At 33.3% G+C, this 18,832-nt stretch overlaps 1 protein-coding gene across 1 annotated transcript in view; it reads left to right on the top strand.

Annotated features, from left to right (window-relative positions):
• The window catches only part of LOC138019122 (cleavage and polyadenylation specificity factor subunit 1-like), a 91,689-nt gene that overhangs the window by 8,426 nt on the left and 64,431 nt on the right, over nt 1–18,832 (top strand). The window contains exons 3-8 of the mRNA XM_068865794.1: nt 1,032–1,165; nt 1,667–1,747; nt 5,774–5,925; nt 7,950–8,099; nt 8,377–8,516; nt 9,280–9,390. Coding sequence (XP_068721895.1) covers nt 1,032–1,165; nt 1,667–1,747; nt 5,774–5,925; nt 7,950–8,099; nt 8,377–8,516; nt 9,280–9,390 — 768 coding nt within the window. The remainder of the gene's footprint in view (nt 1–1,031; nt 1,166–1,666; nt 1,748–5,773; nt 5,926–7,949; nt 8,100–8,376; nt 8,517–9,279; nt 9,391–18,832) is intronic.

The raw sequence follows: 18,832 nt of genomic DNA, 5'->3' as shown, positions 1-18,832 counted from the left end.
AGGTGACGAGAAGTGTCTCCAAGACTGTCTTCAAGATTAACAGAGAGCGTTTCGATACCAAATAATATAATTTTGATGAATAACTTGAGTTCAGAATATCGCACAGCCCTGAAATTTGGAGTGGTTCTTAAGTTACATTACTCTGATAACTCTGATACCACGTGTCAATTTCTTGACTCAATTTATTGAATGGTAAGCGATTTTAATTTTTGCTTCAATAAATACAAACCTTGACGAAAATGTTCAGAAAATCTTGTGCTGGCAAATTTTGGGGAATAATGTTGTTCGATTTTCTCATAAAATTTACGCGCTGCTCGCAGTCTCGGATTCTAGGAAAGAGTACTCGTAATAGGTTTGGATTTTAAGTGTATTTTGAGCAGTTACTTGCCCCATTTGGTGCACCTACAGATACTATTAAAAATTAAGCGAGTTGCTGTGATTTTCCAAGTTGCCCCAAAGGTTAATGCTCATAATTTATTTTCTGCTTGGTGATCTCGAAAAGAGGTTTGGATCACTGCTTGTCCTTGCCAGAAAATGCTCAGCACTCACATGCTCACAAAATCCATTCGCCGGCGTGCATGTTTCTTCACTTGAGTTAAGTCAACTTTATAGTAGACAAAAGTTAATGATCATCAAAAGGTTCACTTCAATGGTTCTTTCACACTCGAAATCCAAACCCAACATATTGATAATGAAATTAATTAATTTTGAGGAGGACTTTTTTTTTTCCATGTCGTGAATTTTTCCCGGCATGAATTATTTCGCTGCCGGGTGTGAACTAGTTCACGGTGGGTGGTATGATAAATTTTCATGCCGAGTTCACACTGTTTTAAAGGAATTTCACGGAAGTTCAGCTTGCTTTATATAATTTCACGGTTGTCTGCCATGAAATCGGCATCATCATGAAATTTTCATAAGCGCCCTTTTCGCTGAAGGGTCACATATACAATGTATACATGTACAGTATAACATATTGTTTGACCAAAGCTGAGATGTACACTCTTACATTGTATCTTTGACATTCATTTTAGAAAATTCTGCCAAGAGAAGGAAGCTAGAACTACTCAGCCAGTACTCTTTGTTTGGTAACATAGAGTGTCTTCAAGCTGTGAGACTTGCAGGAAATGCAAGGGACTCACTGTTAATGAGCTTTAAGGATGCTAAGGTACCCCATCATTGTAGATTCTCAGACAACTGGTAACAAGCTCTTTAAGTCTTAGAAAAGAATTGGTCCACAGTCATTAAAATACAGGGCTTTACAGGTCTAGTTTAGCAAGTAAAAATCCCTACCACAATGTATGCTGTAGCTACATGTAAACAACCTAACTTAATTAATTTTATCTGGTAGATTAGTGAAGCTTCCATGAGTTTTCAAAGAACCGCCATTTTACCGTACTTCCCCCTTCCAGGATAGATTTCCATCTTGTTTCATATCATGTAGACTGCTGAAATTCTGTCTGTAGCACTGGCCCCATTTCACTCAGGCTGTAATGGATTTGGACATTCATCCTAGTACATGTTACATGCTGTGGTTTACAGCAATTGATTTTATTATTACAATTAGTGAATTATTTGTATTATTAACAGTGGATTGTTTAGACCTGACAAAACTATTTTAAATTTTAATAGTTTGTCACTTTTTTGAGAGTTGGTACTTTCTTATTAGCTTGCTATAGTTGATTATGATGCTGGCACCCATGACTTGAAAACAAGAAGTTTGCATTTCTTTGAAGACGACAAGATTAAGGTTGGTATCACTGTGAAGCAATCTTAGTTGGGTTCATTAATTCGTTGTCCTTTACCTATATTATTCCCCCAAATGTTAATCAAGGTGTCAGATTGTACTTTTTAATTCAAACAGAGCAAATTTCAACTGGCATTGAATTGTACCACAAGAGGTTTATTATAATAATTTATTATATACATGTATGTTATTTGCCAGCCGGGAGGTCTGTGTAGCGAAAAACTGTGACTGAGGTCTTGAAAAAGCTAACCTTGGTCTCCGGCCTCGGGCAGCATTTTCAAGACCCCAGTCACAGTTTTGCACTATGTGGACCAACCCTTAGCTGGTAAATAGCTTACTTATTTTTTCCTCTCTCTCTTTTCCTCTCTGAAATCACTTTTCTAATTGTTGACTTGCTCCGTGCTTGATAGCAAATGCAGTAAGCAACTTACAAACTGAACATTTCAAAGAGAAGTATTCTTATTTAAATTCTACTCCCATGCCTCTTGTCTAATAGAAATCTGTTTTGAAACACTAACTTCTGTATGTAAATGGATTGGTGTCAAAAAATGGAAATTTAAGGTCATTATGCAAGCTCACGCAACCAGGGCTAGGATTCCAGCTGGGTTTGCGGGCAAGATAGAAATATTCTGTCCGCTCCTAGAGCCAGTCAGTTTGCGGGATTCGCCGAATTCCGCCCGCTTGCACATTGTGAAAAACATGAAATACATTTTTATTACTGTACAATACGTCAGATTTTATTTAGGTCAGGTCTTTCAGATACAGTGTACATGTCAGTCAAAACTTGACTTTCTTAAATTGCTATAATGGCTGTCTTTTTTTTGTGTGTGCAACCACAGGCAGACAACCCTAGCTAAGGATGTGAGAGCATGTGATGTCACATTATTTGAGACAGTTGTTCCGTAAAAACTTCAACTTGAGACGTTTCTTTATGAAAAATTAATCCATTTTGTGGACAACCATATTTATTTATTTATTTATTTATTTACTTATTTACTTATATACATTATTTATACAGAAATTCCAGTTCAGCATAGCTGGTTTAAATGGAGATCTGTATTTACCCTCCCAACCATGATCCACAGACCACAACACCGGGAACTACATGCCCTACTCTTTGCGACAAGTGTGCGGGTTCTTTTACATCCCACAGATAAATAAAGTTCCCTCACCGACTATTTTCTGCATTGTCCCGAGTGATTTGATGGGTTTTTTTCCCCTTCAGATCCAACGCATCATCACATACTTATAGGTTATTTCACGGTTGCTGCGCTCATTCGTTTGTTTTACACAATAAGTGAATAAAAATCGTACAAGCGAACTGTGAAATAACTTATTTATTATAATAATACATACCGAGATTCATAAGTGAACAGAACTCAAAGATAAACATATCTTTATTTTCTTTCAAAGGAAAACAACGCACTGTCAAGCTGCCTCACAGTGTGAGAGTTGCACTGAAATGGCTTCCTTGTAAAATACTTTACATCTGAATTATCAAGCAAAACTGCCGTTAAAGGCATAGTTTTTTTTCTTCAAATGGCGCTCAAAGCTAGCGAGAATTCCCTTAAGGAATTAGGCTCGTATTCTTCGTTGTTCGTTATAAGAAACTCGCTGAGAAACTTGTTCAGCTCTTGAGGAGTCAATTCATCCATTTGTCTCGTCTCACCTTTCAAAACAAGAAATTCGTGGAACAGAGCAACATTGTGTTTGGTCTTTTTATTATTATTATTATTATTTTTATTTAAACATATTTATTTAAAGAAGTTTGCCTCAAGAGCATACACTTTGCTCATCTAGGGGGCTCACTTCTAAATAAATTTTACATTAATAAAGAATGCATAAGGGCCCGACAATTACGAAAATGAAAATGCTGAAAAGAGGTCAAAAGTGTTAATCACCTTTCTTGAAACGCTTACTTTCAATAATAAATCTTTGCAATTGAAAAAACAATTCCTTGTTCTTATCTAATGTCAAAAGAGATGAACCATTTAAAAAACTATTCAATAACGTTGAATCGGAAATATTTGACCACTTTTCAGCAAAAAGAGTCGCAGCACAGGTGAGCAGGTGAGATCTTAAGGCAGCATAAAACGGGCATTTGATCAAAATAGTGTTTAACAGTCTCATGATCGGCTCCACAAAGACAGGCTGGAGAAACTTTTTTACCTATTCTAAACAAATAATAGTTAAGTGCACATGCATCAAGCCACAGGCGAGTGTGTAATACTGAGGAATATCTATCTATTGAAAAGTCAAACCGGATATTATAAGGCACTATATTGAAATAAATTTTCAATTCTTTTTTAAAAGACCCTATTGACTCAATATTTCGTATTTCTGTACTGAGTTGGTTCCATAAAGCAATAGCGGATGGGAAAAAAGAATTTCTGAAACGTTCAATACGAGTAGCAAAAACTGAAAAATTACGGTAATTTCTAATAATTGTTGACTTGCTTTGCGCTTGATAGCAAATGCAGTAAGCAACTTACAAACTGAACATTTCAAAGAGAAATATTCTTATTTAAATTCTACTCCCATGACTCTTGTCTAAGAGAAATCTGTTTTGAAACTCTAATTTCTGTATGTAAATGGATTGGCTAGCGAAGAATTCCCTTAAGGAATTAGGCTTGTATTCCTCGTTGTCTTCTTTTTTTGTGAACCGTTATAAGGAACTCGCTGAGAAACTTGTTCAGCTCTTGAGGAGTCAATTCATCCATTTGTCTCGTCTCGCCTTTCAAAACAAGAAATTCGTGGAACAGAGCAACATCGTGTTTGCTCTTTTTCTTGGTGTTTTCCTTTTCCTGTCCGTCTATGAACTCTTCTACTGATGAATCTAGACTCTGAAAACGGTTAGTCTGATTTGAAGCCATTTTTCTAAAGTGAAAATGCGCCTAAGCTCATAGAAATGTGCTATTTGTCAGTCAAGAGGAGTGGCGAGCAAGCGACACAGTTTTGTTCACTAGTGAGAATTATGATATAGCCAATTAGAGCGTTGATACGTCGTTTTTCACTAGTGAAAAAAATGATATGACCAATCAGCTGGCTTCTCTAGCGTGAAGAGACTATTTTTATCTCAATGCTTTTTGGCGCGTAAAATCTTGGTATGTATGTAATAAGTTATAAATAGACAAGGTGTGCAGCTTCCAAGACCGCTCATGGCTGAGTGCCCCCAAAATTTAGCCGAATTTCTCCCACTAAGTTTGCTCGCCTCCCAGCCTCCCAGGTTTTTGCCATCGCTATATGATCGGGACACATTAATCATTGGAATTTGATCAAAATCAAATATAAATGGCGGCTAAGTAATAATTCTTTTGTCTTAATGCTAATCATCCTCACCAGCTTCATTAGCACAAACTAAATTCGAAAGAATTTTTGCTCAAAAGTGAGGCTAACGAGGATGATTAACACAAGACAAAAGAATAATTTCTTGGCTTCAATTTATGAATACAGTCTATCAAAAAGCGCAGATTTCCCCCAAGAGAGACAAAAATTATCAATCTTAGCTTTTTGACTGGTGGCACTCGACAGGGAGCTTCAGTCATGTTGTATTGTATGTGACAATGCGTCACACCAGAAGGGGAAAGATGAAGTGTCCCAAAATCCCTTCAAATCACTCGGGACAATGCAGAAAATAGTACATGTAGGTGAATGAACGTTACATTACATGTATCTGCCTGTTCATAAAATGGATTATCATAAAGAAACTTCACAATTTGAAGTTTTTATGGAACATTTTACTCGAACAGTTGAATCAGCCATTACAACTGTCTCAAATAAAGTGATGTCACACGCTCTCGCATCCTTAGGGTTACTCTGCGTGTGGTGCAACAATACCAGTTTACGATGGCTCACAAGGTGGCCATTGCATTTTGATATTAATTTTTAAAACACTGGAACAACTTTTTTTGTGTGAGCATGTTTGATTTACCTATAAAAGAAATTACAGTCTACGTGACTGTATAAAGTTGGTGAGAAGTGAATAAAGACAATAAAAATGTTGTATAACAGTATTTGGTTCTTTCACAGGGAAATAATCAGGAGTATTTCCGACCTCCTATGGTGCGTGTGGATCCTGAACGTCGTTGTTCTGTTATGTTGATTTATGGTACTCACCTTGTCGTTCTACCATTCAGACAAGAAGGCATGCTGGAAGAGCAAGATGTTTCATTTACTGGAAGGTACATAACTGTAGATGTTATGTTGTGGTTCAAATTCTTTCCTGGTTCAGATTTTTTTAAACCAGTTCAATTTTGATTTTCCTTTGTGTCAGGTTATGATAATGAATATTAGACAAAGAAAAATCAAAATTGAACTGGTTTGAAAAATTTTAAACCAAGAAAAAATTTGAAGTACAACATAGACACCTTCATGTTAATGATACAGTAAGTTACTGAAGCTGAAAATAAGTAATTGCAGAATGCCTGTCAACTTTTTATGGGCCTTCTGAAAGGGTGCAATTAAAAAACAGAAATTGTGCAAAATTGTAAGGGCAGATTATGCAATAAGGAAGGACTATTGTGTGAAAAACCATGCAAATTGTGCATTTTTTTTCTGAGCTTCATGTATTTTAAGCTTGTTTTACTACACTGTAGGTTTCAGAGTAAGAAAACCACTTTTGTGTTGCTCTAAAGCCAATTAATTTTTGAACATTATGGAACAATAAAATAATAAGCATCTATACTTACAGTGAAGCTGGATGTTCGTTTGTGAGCCTTTTTTCAATATTGTCACACACTGTTGCATTTTTGATTGGCACTTTGCTCTGAGCAAGTGGAAGGTTCAAATTTCAAATTTGAAGTCTAATGGTGTGCTTTGAACTGTAATTACATTGTGAACCTTCTCTGTAGTCAGTTTGGAATAATTTGATAACTTTAATATTTTGGAAGGCCTTTTGGCTTCAAATGGATTTTCAAATGATTAATTTCTTCAAAAAAAGTTTACACAGGGAATTCAGTATTGACAAACAGAGTTTTTTGCGGAAAACCAGCTACAGTGCTCAAGGGCCTACTGACGTATTTTTTGGGGTGCGTTGCTGAGGATGTAATAGTTAACTCATTTGAGAGAATTTGGCATTGTTTTGGTCAGTTTCCAACTTTTGTAAACCAATGACCCTAAATATGACATCATTATGCCACGCCTGTGGTCACGTGACCAATGAAAGAAAACTTTAAATTTGTCTACATCTTACACAATTTGGGTATTTAATCAGTGGTTTCATAATTTGTATTCGTTTTTGCATCCAGCCAAGCATGGTTTTCCTTTTATTTTGAAAAATTTTCTTTTTAGAGAGATAAACGATACTGAAATGCCCATAAAATTTTCAAAAAAGATTTGAAAAAATCAATGCTTACCTATATTCTGTATTTGAAGGTGAAAAATGCTGTATGAAAAAAAAATAATTCAACTTAAAGACTACCGGAAATTTAGGTTTTTCTCAAACCAGAAGTCATTTCATTTACGCATGCACGGTTGATGTGAGAACTAGCGCAAGGAAAGGCGAGGAAAAACCTTCGATGCAAACAACAGTTTGTGTGGTGATTTTTGCTTGTAAATGGGTTTTCTGGTCAGCTCAGTTTAATTATGATGACCTTAGTCACCGGAAGTAACATTTCACTTCCCTAGCAACGTTCGAAAAATCCGTCCGTGGGCCCTTAAGGCAAAGAAATTGTGGTGTTATTATTGATATTTCACCCCCCCCCCCCCCCCCCAACAGTCCTGAATTAAATTCTTGTGAGTTCTGTTTTAGGTCAATAAAGGCGTATTTGAGACAATACGAACAGTTTTCATTTGACTTCACAGAACTTGCAGTAATTCTAGTTTTGCAAACAATCACGCCAGTGATACATTGTAGATTTTTAAACTTAAAGGTTACTTTTTTCACAGCTTTGCGAATCCTACCCAATGTAGAGTTATTATGCTGTAAATAGAGTTCAAGGTTGTTTTGAATGGGTACAAATACCTGACTCTGGGAAGGTAAACACTGGGCAGCAAGTTGAAATTTGGGTGTCATTCCGCCTCATTCGGGTATTTCAGTACCATTTTTGTTCATTTCATTTCATCCCAGTGCTATTCTGCCTCATTCTGGCATATTCCGGTGTTATTCTGTTATATTCCGTTCCGTTCCTGTGTTTAGGAATGCCCCATCTTGGTGGGCATATAAGCTTTTAGTTATAACTATTTTATTTTATTTTTTGTCTTGCAGTGGAGACCGGTCACCTCTGTTGCCGAGCTACACAATTAACTTAAAAGACATTCTTGATAAATTGTGTAACATAATTGATGTCCAATTTCTTCATGGTTACTATGAACCGACCTTACTGCTTCTTTATGAACCCTTGCAAACATGGCCAGGGTGAGTTGTGCTGACAGCACTTAAACTGTAAGAATGTTTTGTCCCAAATTGAGATTTGCAATGATGTACTTGTTTAGATGAGGCTATGGCAACATGGAAAATGTCCTCTATTGCTTAAATAACTACCTGCTCATGGCAACATGTACACTGCCCACATCTTTATGCCCAACCTTTTCAGATTATTACTCTAGCATGTATCCTACTTTCTTGTTTAAAATTTAAAATTATAGTTATCATGTGGCCAACAAAATATCTAATTAACCTTTTTATTTCCTAGTCGTTTGGCCATGCGGCACGACACCTGTGCCTTGATTGCTGTTTCTTTGAACTTATCTCAGCGAACTCATCCAGTTGTTTGGTCTTTAAATAATCTGCCATTTGACTGCAGTCAAGTTCTTGCTGTTCCTAAGCCAATTGGTGAGTTTGGACCATTCACAAACATTTTAATTCTGATGATACAATACAATGTGTAGCTTGATGTATTACCAACAAAATCACCCATAGAAAAAACTGTAAACACTGATACAATCAAATGTATGGTACTCTATTGAAGTTATAAGAGACATTTGACCCAATTTAGTAACATTTTTAACCTATTTGGAAAAGGAAGGGATACATTGTAATTCCTGAATGGCAATGAAAATTTGGCAATAAGAAATGAAAGTAATTTGCTTGCTAAAAATAAAATAAATGGTGAAATGATATTTATGAAATGGATCATATATTGAACTGCAGACATGAAATCAAGTGAAGCTATGATCCTCACAGTTATGAACGTCGACGTTGGAGCAAAGTAAAGTAAAGTAACCATATTTAACGTCGATAACTCGTAACAGTAATTCAACTGACAAACCTGAGGTCGACGGTGCGCTCAGTTTACTCCCCCCTCTCCATCAGTGCTCCGTTTTACGGGTATTTAACGCTACTTAGCTACACGGAAAGGAAAGAAGTCGAAACAAGAATGCGAGATCCGGGAATCAAACTCAGGACCTTTTGCACCAAGGTCGCGCACTAACCAACTGTGCCATCCTTGCTCCTAAGCGTCACACAGGTTTCAGGCTTCTTTACCCAATTGCTAAAATTGCATTCATAACTGCAAGGGTCATAGCTTCACTTGAAAAATAAAATAGTAGTTAACTTCAACATGCTTTTAAATATTTTGTTTACCTTTTCTGTGCAGGTGGAGTTTTGATTTGTGCTACGAACTGTTTGTTGTACCTGAATCAAAGTGTCCCTCCCTATGGAGTATCATTAAACAGCATTGGTGATAACAGTACAGACTTCCCTCTCCGTAAGAGTGAACATAAAATCGTTACTTTTTTGTGCTATTCAATACAAATTACAAAATTATCATCCCAGACTCAACACTAATAGTAGCCAACTGCTAGCTACAGACAAGAAGAAATTTAGTTTTGGCTTCAGTAGTTTCTGTTTGCCTCCAAATTAAAGTAAACTAGGTAAGGTAGGAGAAAAACCTGTACCTGCCAGCTTGCAAGCAAAAATGTACACTGTAAAGCATGGAAACTTCTTGGCCCACTTATTTGAGGGCTTCCTTGACTTGCCTGGGTTTGTTGATTATTTATAAAACTAGCAGTAATCAAGAATTAATGAGGTGCATTCGATTCCTGTTTTGTCATCAATGAGGCATGTGAAAGTAGTAGGATAGTAGTTGGGGGTATGAGCTCATTTTTAATGTGTTGAAATTTGACCTTGCGATTTTGCATTGAAATTTGTGTTGAATTTGACCTTGGGATTCAAAATTAGTGTTTTGTTAAAAATTCAAATAAAAATTTCACTAAAAAATTAATCTATATGTTTAAAAAAAATGAAGTGTGTTTAAATGATATTGAAGATAGTTTTGTTGATGAACTTTATGAGTAAACTTTAGCAGTAAACTTTATTAGTAAACTTTATAAGTAAACTTTATCATTCAGATTTACAGTACCGTGCAAAAGTAAGTTGACAGTCCCTTTTGAGTCTCGATTCTTGACTTGATCCTTGATCCTCGATTCTCGCAAGGATCGAGGATCGAGGATTGACAATTGAGAATCGAGTCGAGAATCGAGTCAAAGGAATCGAGAATTTAATGAGCTGGTCGCTTGACTGATTCCTCGATAGATTAATAGCACATACAACTGGGAATATGAATGAAAGAAAAGCCTGCCAAAATTTTCTCGGAGAATTTTGTTCGGGAATAATGCAAAAAACCAAGCGAGTATAGTCCTCTTTCGAATCCGGTTGATGAAATGGAGAAAAAATCACAACAAACGACACTATTCTGTGCGATTTGGGAGGAGACACATGTACATGTAATTATTCTTCGGCCGTATGATCGAAGCATACTCAACAATCACACGGATTGTAAACAGTCTTCGACACCATCCGACCGGAGCGGTATTTGAAGTTTACGTTGTAGGCTTCTAATCGAGAGCGCGATCTACCCAACAATTTAGCTATATTGAGTGCCTTTGTTGTGAAATTTTATTTTTATCTATAGAGTAGAATAATTGCAAATTTTGCATTTGTCAAAGTACCGCGTGTAAGTTAATTTCAGATTAACGTGTATTTTGAAACCGTCACAGTATAAACCCTTTGAGTTATTTTGAAAATAAAAGTGTCATAGTTTGATATTGATTTGCCACTAATATGTCATGTCTTACTTTCCGAGGAGCAAGCGATTGAGAGCATACTTAAACGGTTTGCGTTTTTCTCAAGTCATCAAACTCCCTTTTTACCATCCCAATACGACCATGTATATCTTCTAAAGTAATATATGTTAATTTTCCTAAAGAAATCAACACCGAGAAGTGATACCACTCGTAGTATTTCGATGCTTCAGCCTTTTTGTGATTGGGCATATGGAGTAATTGTAATTGTAATTGTCTTAGTCTATATTTTATTTCATATATTCTAAATAGTTTTACATAGCAGGTCCACATCAGCTGATAGCTGCCGATGCAACTATTACTTTGTAATTTTTGTAATTTTAACCTGCTTTATCAAATAAAGAATTGATTGATTGATTGATTGATAATTCCTGTGACTATGGTTTTTGTTTTTCAAAGAATGAAACCTGATAACAGTGAACAAGTCTAGCACTGAGATTCGACCGTCACTATAATTTTCCTTCAGATCATTGCATTTAAAAATACATGAATCGTTGCGTTACTTGGTGGGCGTGCCGTATGCAAATATTTCTCAATGTTTACTTTGGAAATTTACATTTGATTCACAATAAATCCATCGCACGGTAAAGCTCACTGTTTTGCTTTTATATTTTTTAAATCCACGATATAAGATTGGAGTTTGAAGAGAGAACTCACAGGAACGATAGCCGCTACCTCGTTTTCTTAATAAACAGTTCCTGTTGTTATTTAATCGAGGTTTAATGCTTTCGCAAAAGTTGAATCGAGTGTGAATAATTGACAAGGTTTCGCGTCGGTGATTTTGCGCAAATTGAGTGTCGAGGATGGAGTTTGGTTTCGAGTGAATCGAGTCTCGATCCTCGACTAGATTCTCAATCCTTGATTCTCACGAGGATCAAGTCAAGACTGTCAACTTACTTTTGCATGGTACTGTATATATCATTTGTTTAATGTTTTTTACATTGAATAAATGATATACAAACTCTGCTTAATAACAATCAAACAAAAAGTAATCATAATCATAGTTATCTAATTAAAAAATATAATCTTGATCTAAAACTTCGCTATACCAATTAATATCATCAAAATCTGTATGAAATAAATATTGAAAGCAGCTTGGAATATAAATAGTCTTAATAATTATACATTATATAAACCTTTAAAAAAATGTTTTTCTGTTTATATTATATTATGATTTGTTAAAAATTAGATAACAAAGAATTAGTTTTAAAACAATATGTCGTGTGTCCTTTTTGTGGTGTAAAAATACAAGAAATAAACAATGAAAATAATCAAAAAACACATTGTTGTGGACAAGAAATATCTGAAATAGATTATCAAATGATTTGTATTATTTTTGGTAAAATATATTACGAATTTTATAAAAATAAGTACATAGATTTTTATGAAAATATGTATAAAATAACGAAAAAAAAAGTATTTATATCAGGAAATACCATATTCAGACTGTATTATCAGATACAGAACTCAAAAATAAATTACCAATATCAAGAGATATAATAAACCGTGTTTGTAAGACATTTGATCAAATAAACAAGGTTTTACCACAAGTTAACAAAGAGAGAAGAAGGATAATATCAATCAAATATATTATTAACAAATTGTTTAATCACTGGAATTTGAAATTTGATATCCCAATTACTAAATCCAAAAAGTGATTATGAGAAATATTGGAATCAGCTTTGTTTGTTGATTAAACTATGAATTATTTTATTTTATTATATGACTAGCTCCGTGAGCGGGCAAGATGAACCAAATCGCGCGCTCTGATTGGCTACCCGAGCGGGCAAGATGGAGCGATACTGCCCGCTCGGGATTTCTCGCTTGGTCCCGCAAGATCAAAGATCATTTTTTGGTGTTTTAAGTCATATAATAAATCCTTTATTGACCAAGATTGTTCAGTCAAGATGACTGGATATTGGCCTCGTTCTTTTTTTGCGTGTTTATGGACCTCGACTTCGTTTCGGTCCATAAACACGCAAAAAAAGAACTTGGCCAATATCCAGTCATCTTGACCTCACGCTTGGTCAATAACCCATACATATTACTTCTCATATTTATCTGCTATTGGACATAAATTGATTATTGTTTCATCAATAATACTGAATTTATTTAATAATTCTTTTCCATTAAAATTAATTCCTCGAAGACGATTACGCAAATCAATCATTAATTCTAAATATGATTGATAAGCAAAACAACACATTTCAATTTTTCTTTTGTATTTTTTTTATTTCTGAAAAAGTTTGTAATAAAACCCCAGATCCTGATATTGATCCTAAAATAATTGGATGTAATGTAATAGTACCAGCTATAGTTCCTGATACAATCAAAGATACAGAAACAAGATTAACAAATCATATGCATTTGTTTAAAATGTTGAAATGATTTCTTATAACACCAAAATTTGTTGTGATAATATTTATAAAAATCCTTTATTTCTTTAATTTTTTCATCTGATAGATTTTTGCTTATGTGATTTAAATTGAATATTTTTTCACTGATATTATGTATATACATTATACAATTATTCTCTGTTTCCACTATTTCTTATCTGATTTTGTAACAATGTTATTTGTTGTTGGAGATTAGTAATAGCTGCATCAAGCTGGTTTTTACTGATTGCATGATTATTAGCATTGCCATCTTTGATTACTAAATGACGATCTTCTGTGTCAAGATGACCATTATCGTTGATAAGTAGTTCTGTTTTATTATTGATAAATGGATTGGTGTCATCATTGATATACTCAACTGTAAATTCTAATTTATTGCCCTCTTTATCCAAAGCAAAATTACCATTTTCATCTAAAATGTAAGGCATTATTTATTATTATATTATATTATTTACATGCCAACTACTTGATAAACGAGTTTAAATTTAATATTAACAGTGTTACTGAGATTAATTGATAAAATGTTTACAACTCTATTAATAACCAACTTTGTAGGTAGAGCAGTAAACCGAAATCTTATTTGATAGGATCTAAAATTACCGCTGCCTAAATCTTTATAATTTAGTTGGATTGTATTGTTTTTATTGATATATTTTCCTTCATTAAACAAAGTAATTGTCTTGATATTTATAGAATCAAAATTGATTTTTACACCACTGGAAATAAATGCATTACTGATAATGATAATGATAATGATAATGTTTTATTCAGCTCATATTGTTGTTTACATTCGTAAACATTACGAATAAATGTGCTTTTTTTATAGTACCAAAAAGGTACAAGTTTTTAATAACGAAGATAATGATGATTTTGATAAAGCATCTTTAAAACCAGCTGCATCTCCAAGATTAATTATTGGTCGATTATTCATATCAATAGGCATATGCTTTTTAAAATACGTGAGAGAACTGATTTCATAATATTTTTTGAAATCATAAATTGAAATATCAATATTGTTTAATGCTTCATCTTTTATGCCATAAATCAATACATAAATCGGAAAAAAAGGAGGACTGTCCTTATCATAATTAGCGTGAAAATTTATAAATAATCTTCTTTGAATGCTTTTACTTGAACCATTTGGAGAAAGAAGTAATATCGGACGATAATATTTGTAATCAGAATTTACTTTTTTTGTAGCACGATAATCTATATTCATATTTATTGCTTCAAAACTAAGTTTTACACTATTAAACTCCATCTCGGTAAAAGGAAATCGTTCAAAATATATTTCAAAAGCAATAGTGTAACTGTTGCTAAAATTATCTCAAATTAGTTTAAACAAGTTAAAATCAAATCTTCCTTTGAACAAGTTTGAACCATCTTGTGTTTTTTGAACTTTCATAAACAAAAGCAATTTTTTTACTTTATGAGGCATTTCATTAAAATTAATTAAATTAGCGTCTTTAATGCCATAATCAACTGTCATTTCACCATTATCCATAACATATTTTAGTACGTTTGTTCTATTTTCATGACTCCTAATATGTGATTCACCAATTTTCTGATCAGTATATTTTTTATTACTAGCATCATTATCATCTGATGGTAAAGCGATATCTGTAATTTTTTTATTGTTAACAGAGAAATTTGAATTTAAATTTGTACCATCTGTTTTCAAAAATTATCTTTCTGTAATTGCAGAAATTACTGAAGCGCTTTTATTTAATTGGTCCAAATTAATAGCATCTTTATTTTGTGTTGCTTTTTTCAAATTAGTTATTTTGTTGTTATTCAAATCAAGATTGCTTGATAATGTTTTTTATATTTTACTGTTTAGACCATTATCAACATACCTTTTATTTACGTTGGTTGGATATTTTGGATTAGGGACGTTGAAGAGTGGATTTAAACCCAAGCTTAACTCTCCTGTCATGGCAAAAGAACCGTCTTTTGGAAGATAATCACTAAGCTCAGTTTTATCAGCTTTTTGAGCCAAACTGGTTTCAAGTTGGTGTTTATTGATAGAGTCACTATTTTCAGTTCCTTCTGCTAAATTAGTGATTTTGTGATTATTAAGATTAAAATTTCCGGTCAAGGCCTTACTACCATTTATTTTCAGATGTAATTGTTCCGAAACGAAAGAAACACTTGAAAAACGTTTGTTTAGTTGCTGAGAATTTACAGCATCTGAATCATCAGATGCATTTTTTACATTAATTATTTTATTATTGTTGAGGTTTAAATCATTAGTCATTAGCACGCTTCCGTCTTTTTTTAAATAAGGTGATAAATCAACTGACCCCCCTGCTTGAGATACTTTTTGGTTTACATAAGATTTGTTAGCAGCATGATTGTTAGATATAGGATTTTTAACACCTTTTACAAAAGTGTTGCCTACATTTACAGTCGTCTTGTCTTTTCTGATGTATTTGGTATTACCAACTAATCCTGTTATTAACTGATCATCGTTTGTATGGCTGCCAACATAATAAAATCTTTTACCATTACAATCAATATCATTTAAAAAACCAGGTTTAACAAAATTTTCAGTATAAAATTTGTAGCTCATTGCATCATTTTTACCCAACCTTGGATTTTGTAAATTACTGATTTTTTTATTTCCCATATCAATTGGATTTTTTTATGTTATCATCATCAAAATCCATATACCATTGTTGAAAATATTCACATGGAACAGCATCACTTTTTCCTTTGCGAGGATTTCCTACATCTTGAACACGATTAAAATCCATTAAAAAATGAAGCGCCCTCTTTTTTTAAAGAATCATTTACATTACCATATGATTTAATATGATCGTATATTTGGTCTTTTGATAAAACATCAAAATCATCTGTTCCTTCTTTTAAATTAAATATTTTTTCATTTTCCATATCATAATTTCCATCCGGAGTCAATTTATAACCTATACCTGCAGGGCCTCTTAAACCAGGTAATCCGTGAGTATAAGTATTAGTCTTACCATGTTCGTTAAATATTCCCATTTTATATGTTTATTAGATTATTCCATAAAAGTTTCTTCTAATATCTTTCATTGGTTTATCAACATACAGTATTGTGGAAAAGTAGTGAGAGCGAATTTCGACGAATTTCGTCTATTGTTCTGGTGAATTTTCGACAATATGTCGGCGAAATTTCACGAGGTATTTCGCATCGCTCAATGCGATATTTCGAAGAAAATGCGTCAAAATGATGCGAATTCTTTCGAAATTTCAAAGTAACAAACTTTCCTTGCTGCGAACTCTTTCGAAATTTCAAAGTAACGAACTTTTCTTGCTTTTGAAATTTCGAAGAAATGAACTTTCGTTTCTTCGAATTTTCGAAAAACTAAGTAAACGTAAGAAACAAACCTTGATTCATCATCTCGTTTATTTAAGGTTTACATTGCATTCCAAAAACAAAGAAAACGAATCTGAAATCTACTTAGATTACGTGCAAAAATAAAGACACAGTTGCTAACGAATTAATCTTGCCTAGTTTGTTTGTCGCTACTTTTTCTCAAGGTTTGGCAGCGTTTGCCGATGCTTATTTTACATGACTCCCACATGCGGTTAAGTTCCTCTTGAAAATTCGCTACACTCATCAAAACTTCAAAACACGCTTCGAGCATTCTTCAAAATTTGGAAACATTTCCTTCGAAATTTCACAAATCTTCTCGAATTGTCGTTCGAATTTTCACTGGAACATTCGCATACAATTTCAAAATTTCGAAAGTGTCAAGCGCTTTCGAAAATTCGTCGAAAGTTCGGCGATATTTCGTTTCTTTCCAAAAATCGCTGGTTTTCGTCGAAAAGTGGCAAAATGTCTCGAAATTCGTCGAAAATGGCTCTCACTACTTTTGCACAGTACTGTACAAAAAAAATATTGATTGAATTTCAGACTTAATATCTATTGGAATTATGCTATCTTCCATTGTAAAATTTACTTTTTTGTTTGGTACAACAGGCATATTTTGCTTATTTTTGCCTTTAAAATACCAACTATTTTATCGCCAACCCATTGACCAGCAAAATCACCAACTTTTTCAGATCCTTTTGTTAAAGCTTTTTTAGCAAGTTTTTTTACTTGTTTTTGCAGCTAATTCTTTGGTTGTTTTTGTGTTGTTTTAAATTTATTCATTTCTGACTTTTTTCTAACCTACCTTGAAAATTACGCAGGATGCGTCGAAACGTTGGTTTTTCATCACAGCTCAACAATTAGTGAATGAATTACACAAACCAATCAAGAGAAAATTCAAAACTAGAAGAGATATTGTAAATCATATTGATATGGGCTGCAGACTTAGTTGAAATGCAACAATTCAGCAAATGGAATAAAGGATACAAGTATTTTCTTATGGTGATAGATGTTTTTAGTAAATATGGGCGGATTATATCATTGAAAGATGAAAAAGGTGAATCTGTTGCTGAGGCATTCAAGACCATATTAAAAGAAGGTAGAAAACCAGATTATCTATGGACAAATAAAGGCACAGAGTTTTATAACAAACATGTAAAAGAACTCTTAACTAAGAATAAAATAACACTCTATTCAACAGAAAATGAGGAAAAATCTAGTGTAGTTAAAAGATGGCATAGACAATTAAAAATAAAATGTGGAAACAGTTCACGATCTTTAATCTTTAATCTTTAATCACAGTTCGTAACCATACATAACTGATACAAATGGACTAATACTAACAAATACAAGCGAACAAAAATACAAAAATGCTAGACGGGATGGACATTCCCTCCAAAAAAAATAATTAATAATAATAATAATTAATTAATATATAAATATATATGAAGAGACTATAAATTAAACTATAAATTACAAACGTAGATGCCTAGTAATGCATAAACTTATGTTAAAGACACTATGCCTAGTATTTTAAGGTAAATTATGAGTGGAGGTACTTGGTCAGTGAAACGTACTTTAAATAACTGAAGGCTAGGAGATGACATTACTTTAGAAGGCAAAGAGTTCCAATCATTAATTTATCTATGAAAAAATGAATATTTAAAATAATTTGTACGGGCAACTTTAAGAATAGTGTTTTTCAATTTATACGGTGATATGAAACATCAAAACAGAAACCAAAATTCAAAATTGGTGATAAGGTTTGAATATCAAAGTATAAAAGAAAAACATTTGATAAAGGTTATGCTCCAAATTGGACAGAAGAAGGATTTACAGTTGATAAAATACAATACACTAATCCAATAACTTAGAAAATGAAGGATCTAAATAATGAAGTCATTTGAAGAGATTATAAGAAGAAACTAGCTTTAGTGAAATGGAAAGGATATAGTGATGATTTTAACAGTTGGATACCAATTAAGGATTTGACAAATATATAAAATTATTTTCTGTATGTAAATTATGAAATTATTTTTGAGAATGTATTGATTAGAGATTTTTTTTATTCAAAAATATATGATATGTTAAAACATAAAATTGAAAAAAAATTTATTCCAAATTGTTGCCATTTTATTAATTGTGATTTAACTTTTTATAATATAAAATCAACTGATAATTTTGATGAAAATAACATTTCTGATAAATATGATGATAATATTTTTATTATACAGTCAACTCTCTCTAAGACGGACACCATCGGGACCAGCCTCACCTGTCTGTGTTAGAGAGGTGTCCGGCTCATAGAGAGTC

This window comes from Montipora capricornis, chromosome 10 (assembly GCF_036669925.1).
Source record: "Montipora capricornis isolate CH-2021 chromosome 10, ASM3666992v2, whole genome shotgun sequence".
Classification (NCBI taxonomy): domain Eukaryota; kingdom Metazoa; phylum Cnidaria; class Anthozoa; order Scleractinia; family Acroporidae; genus Montipora; species Montipora capricornis.
This window is presented reverse-complemented; position numbering and strand designations above follow the sequence as displayed.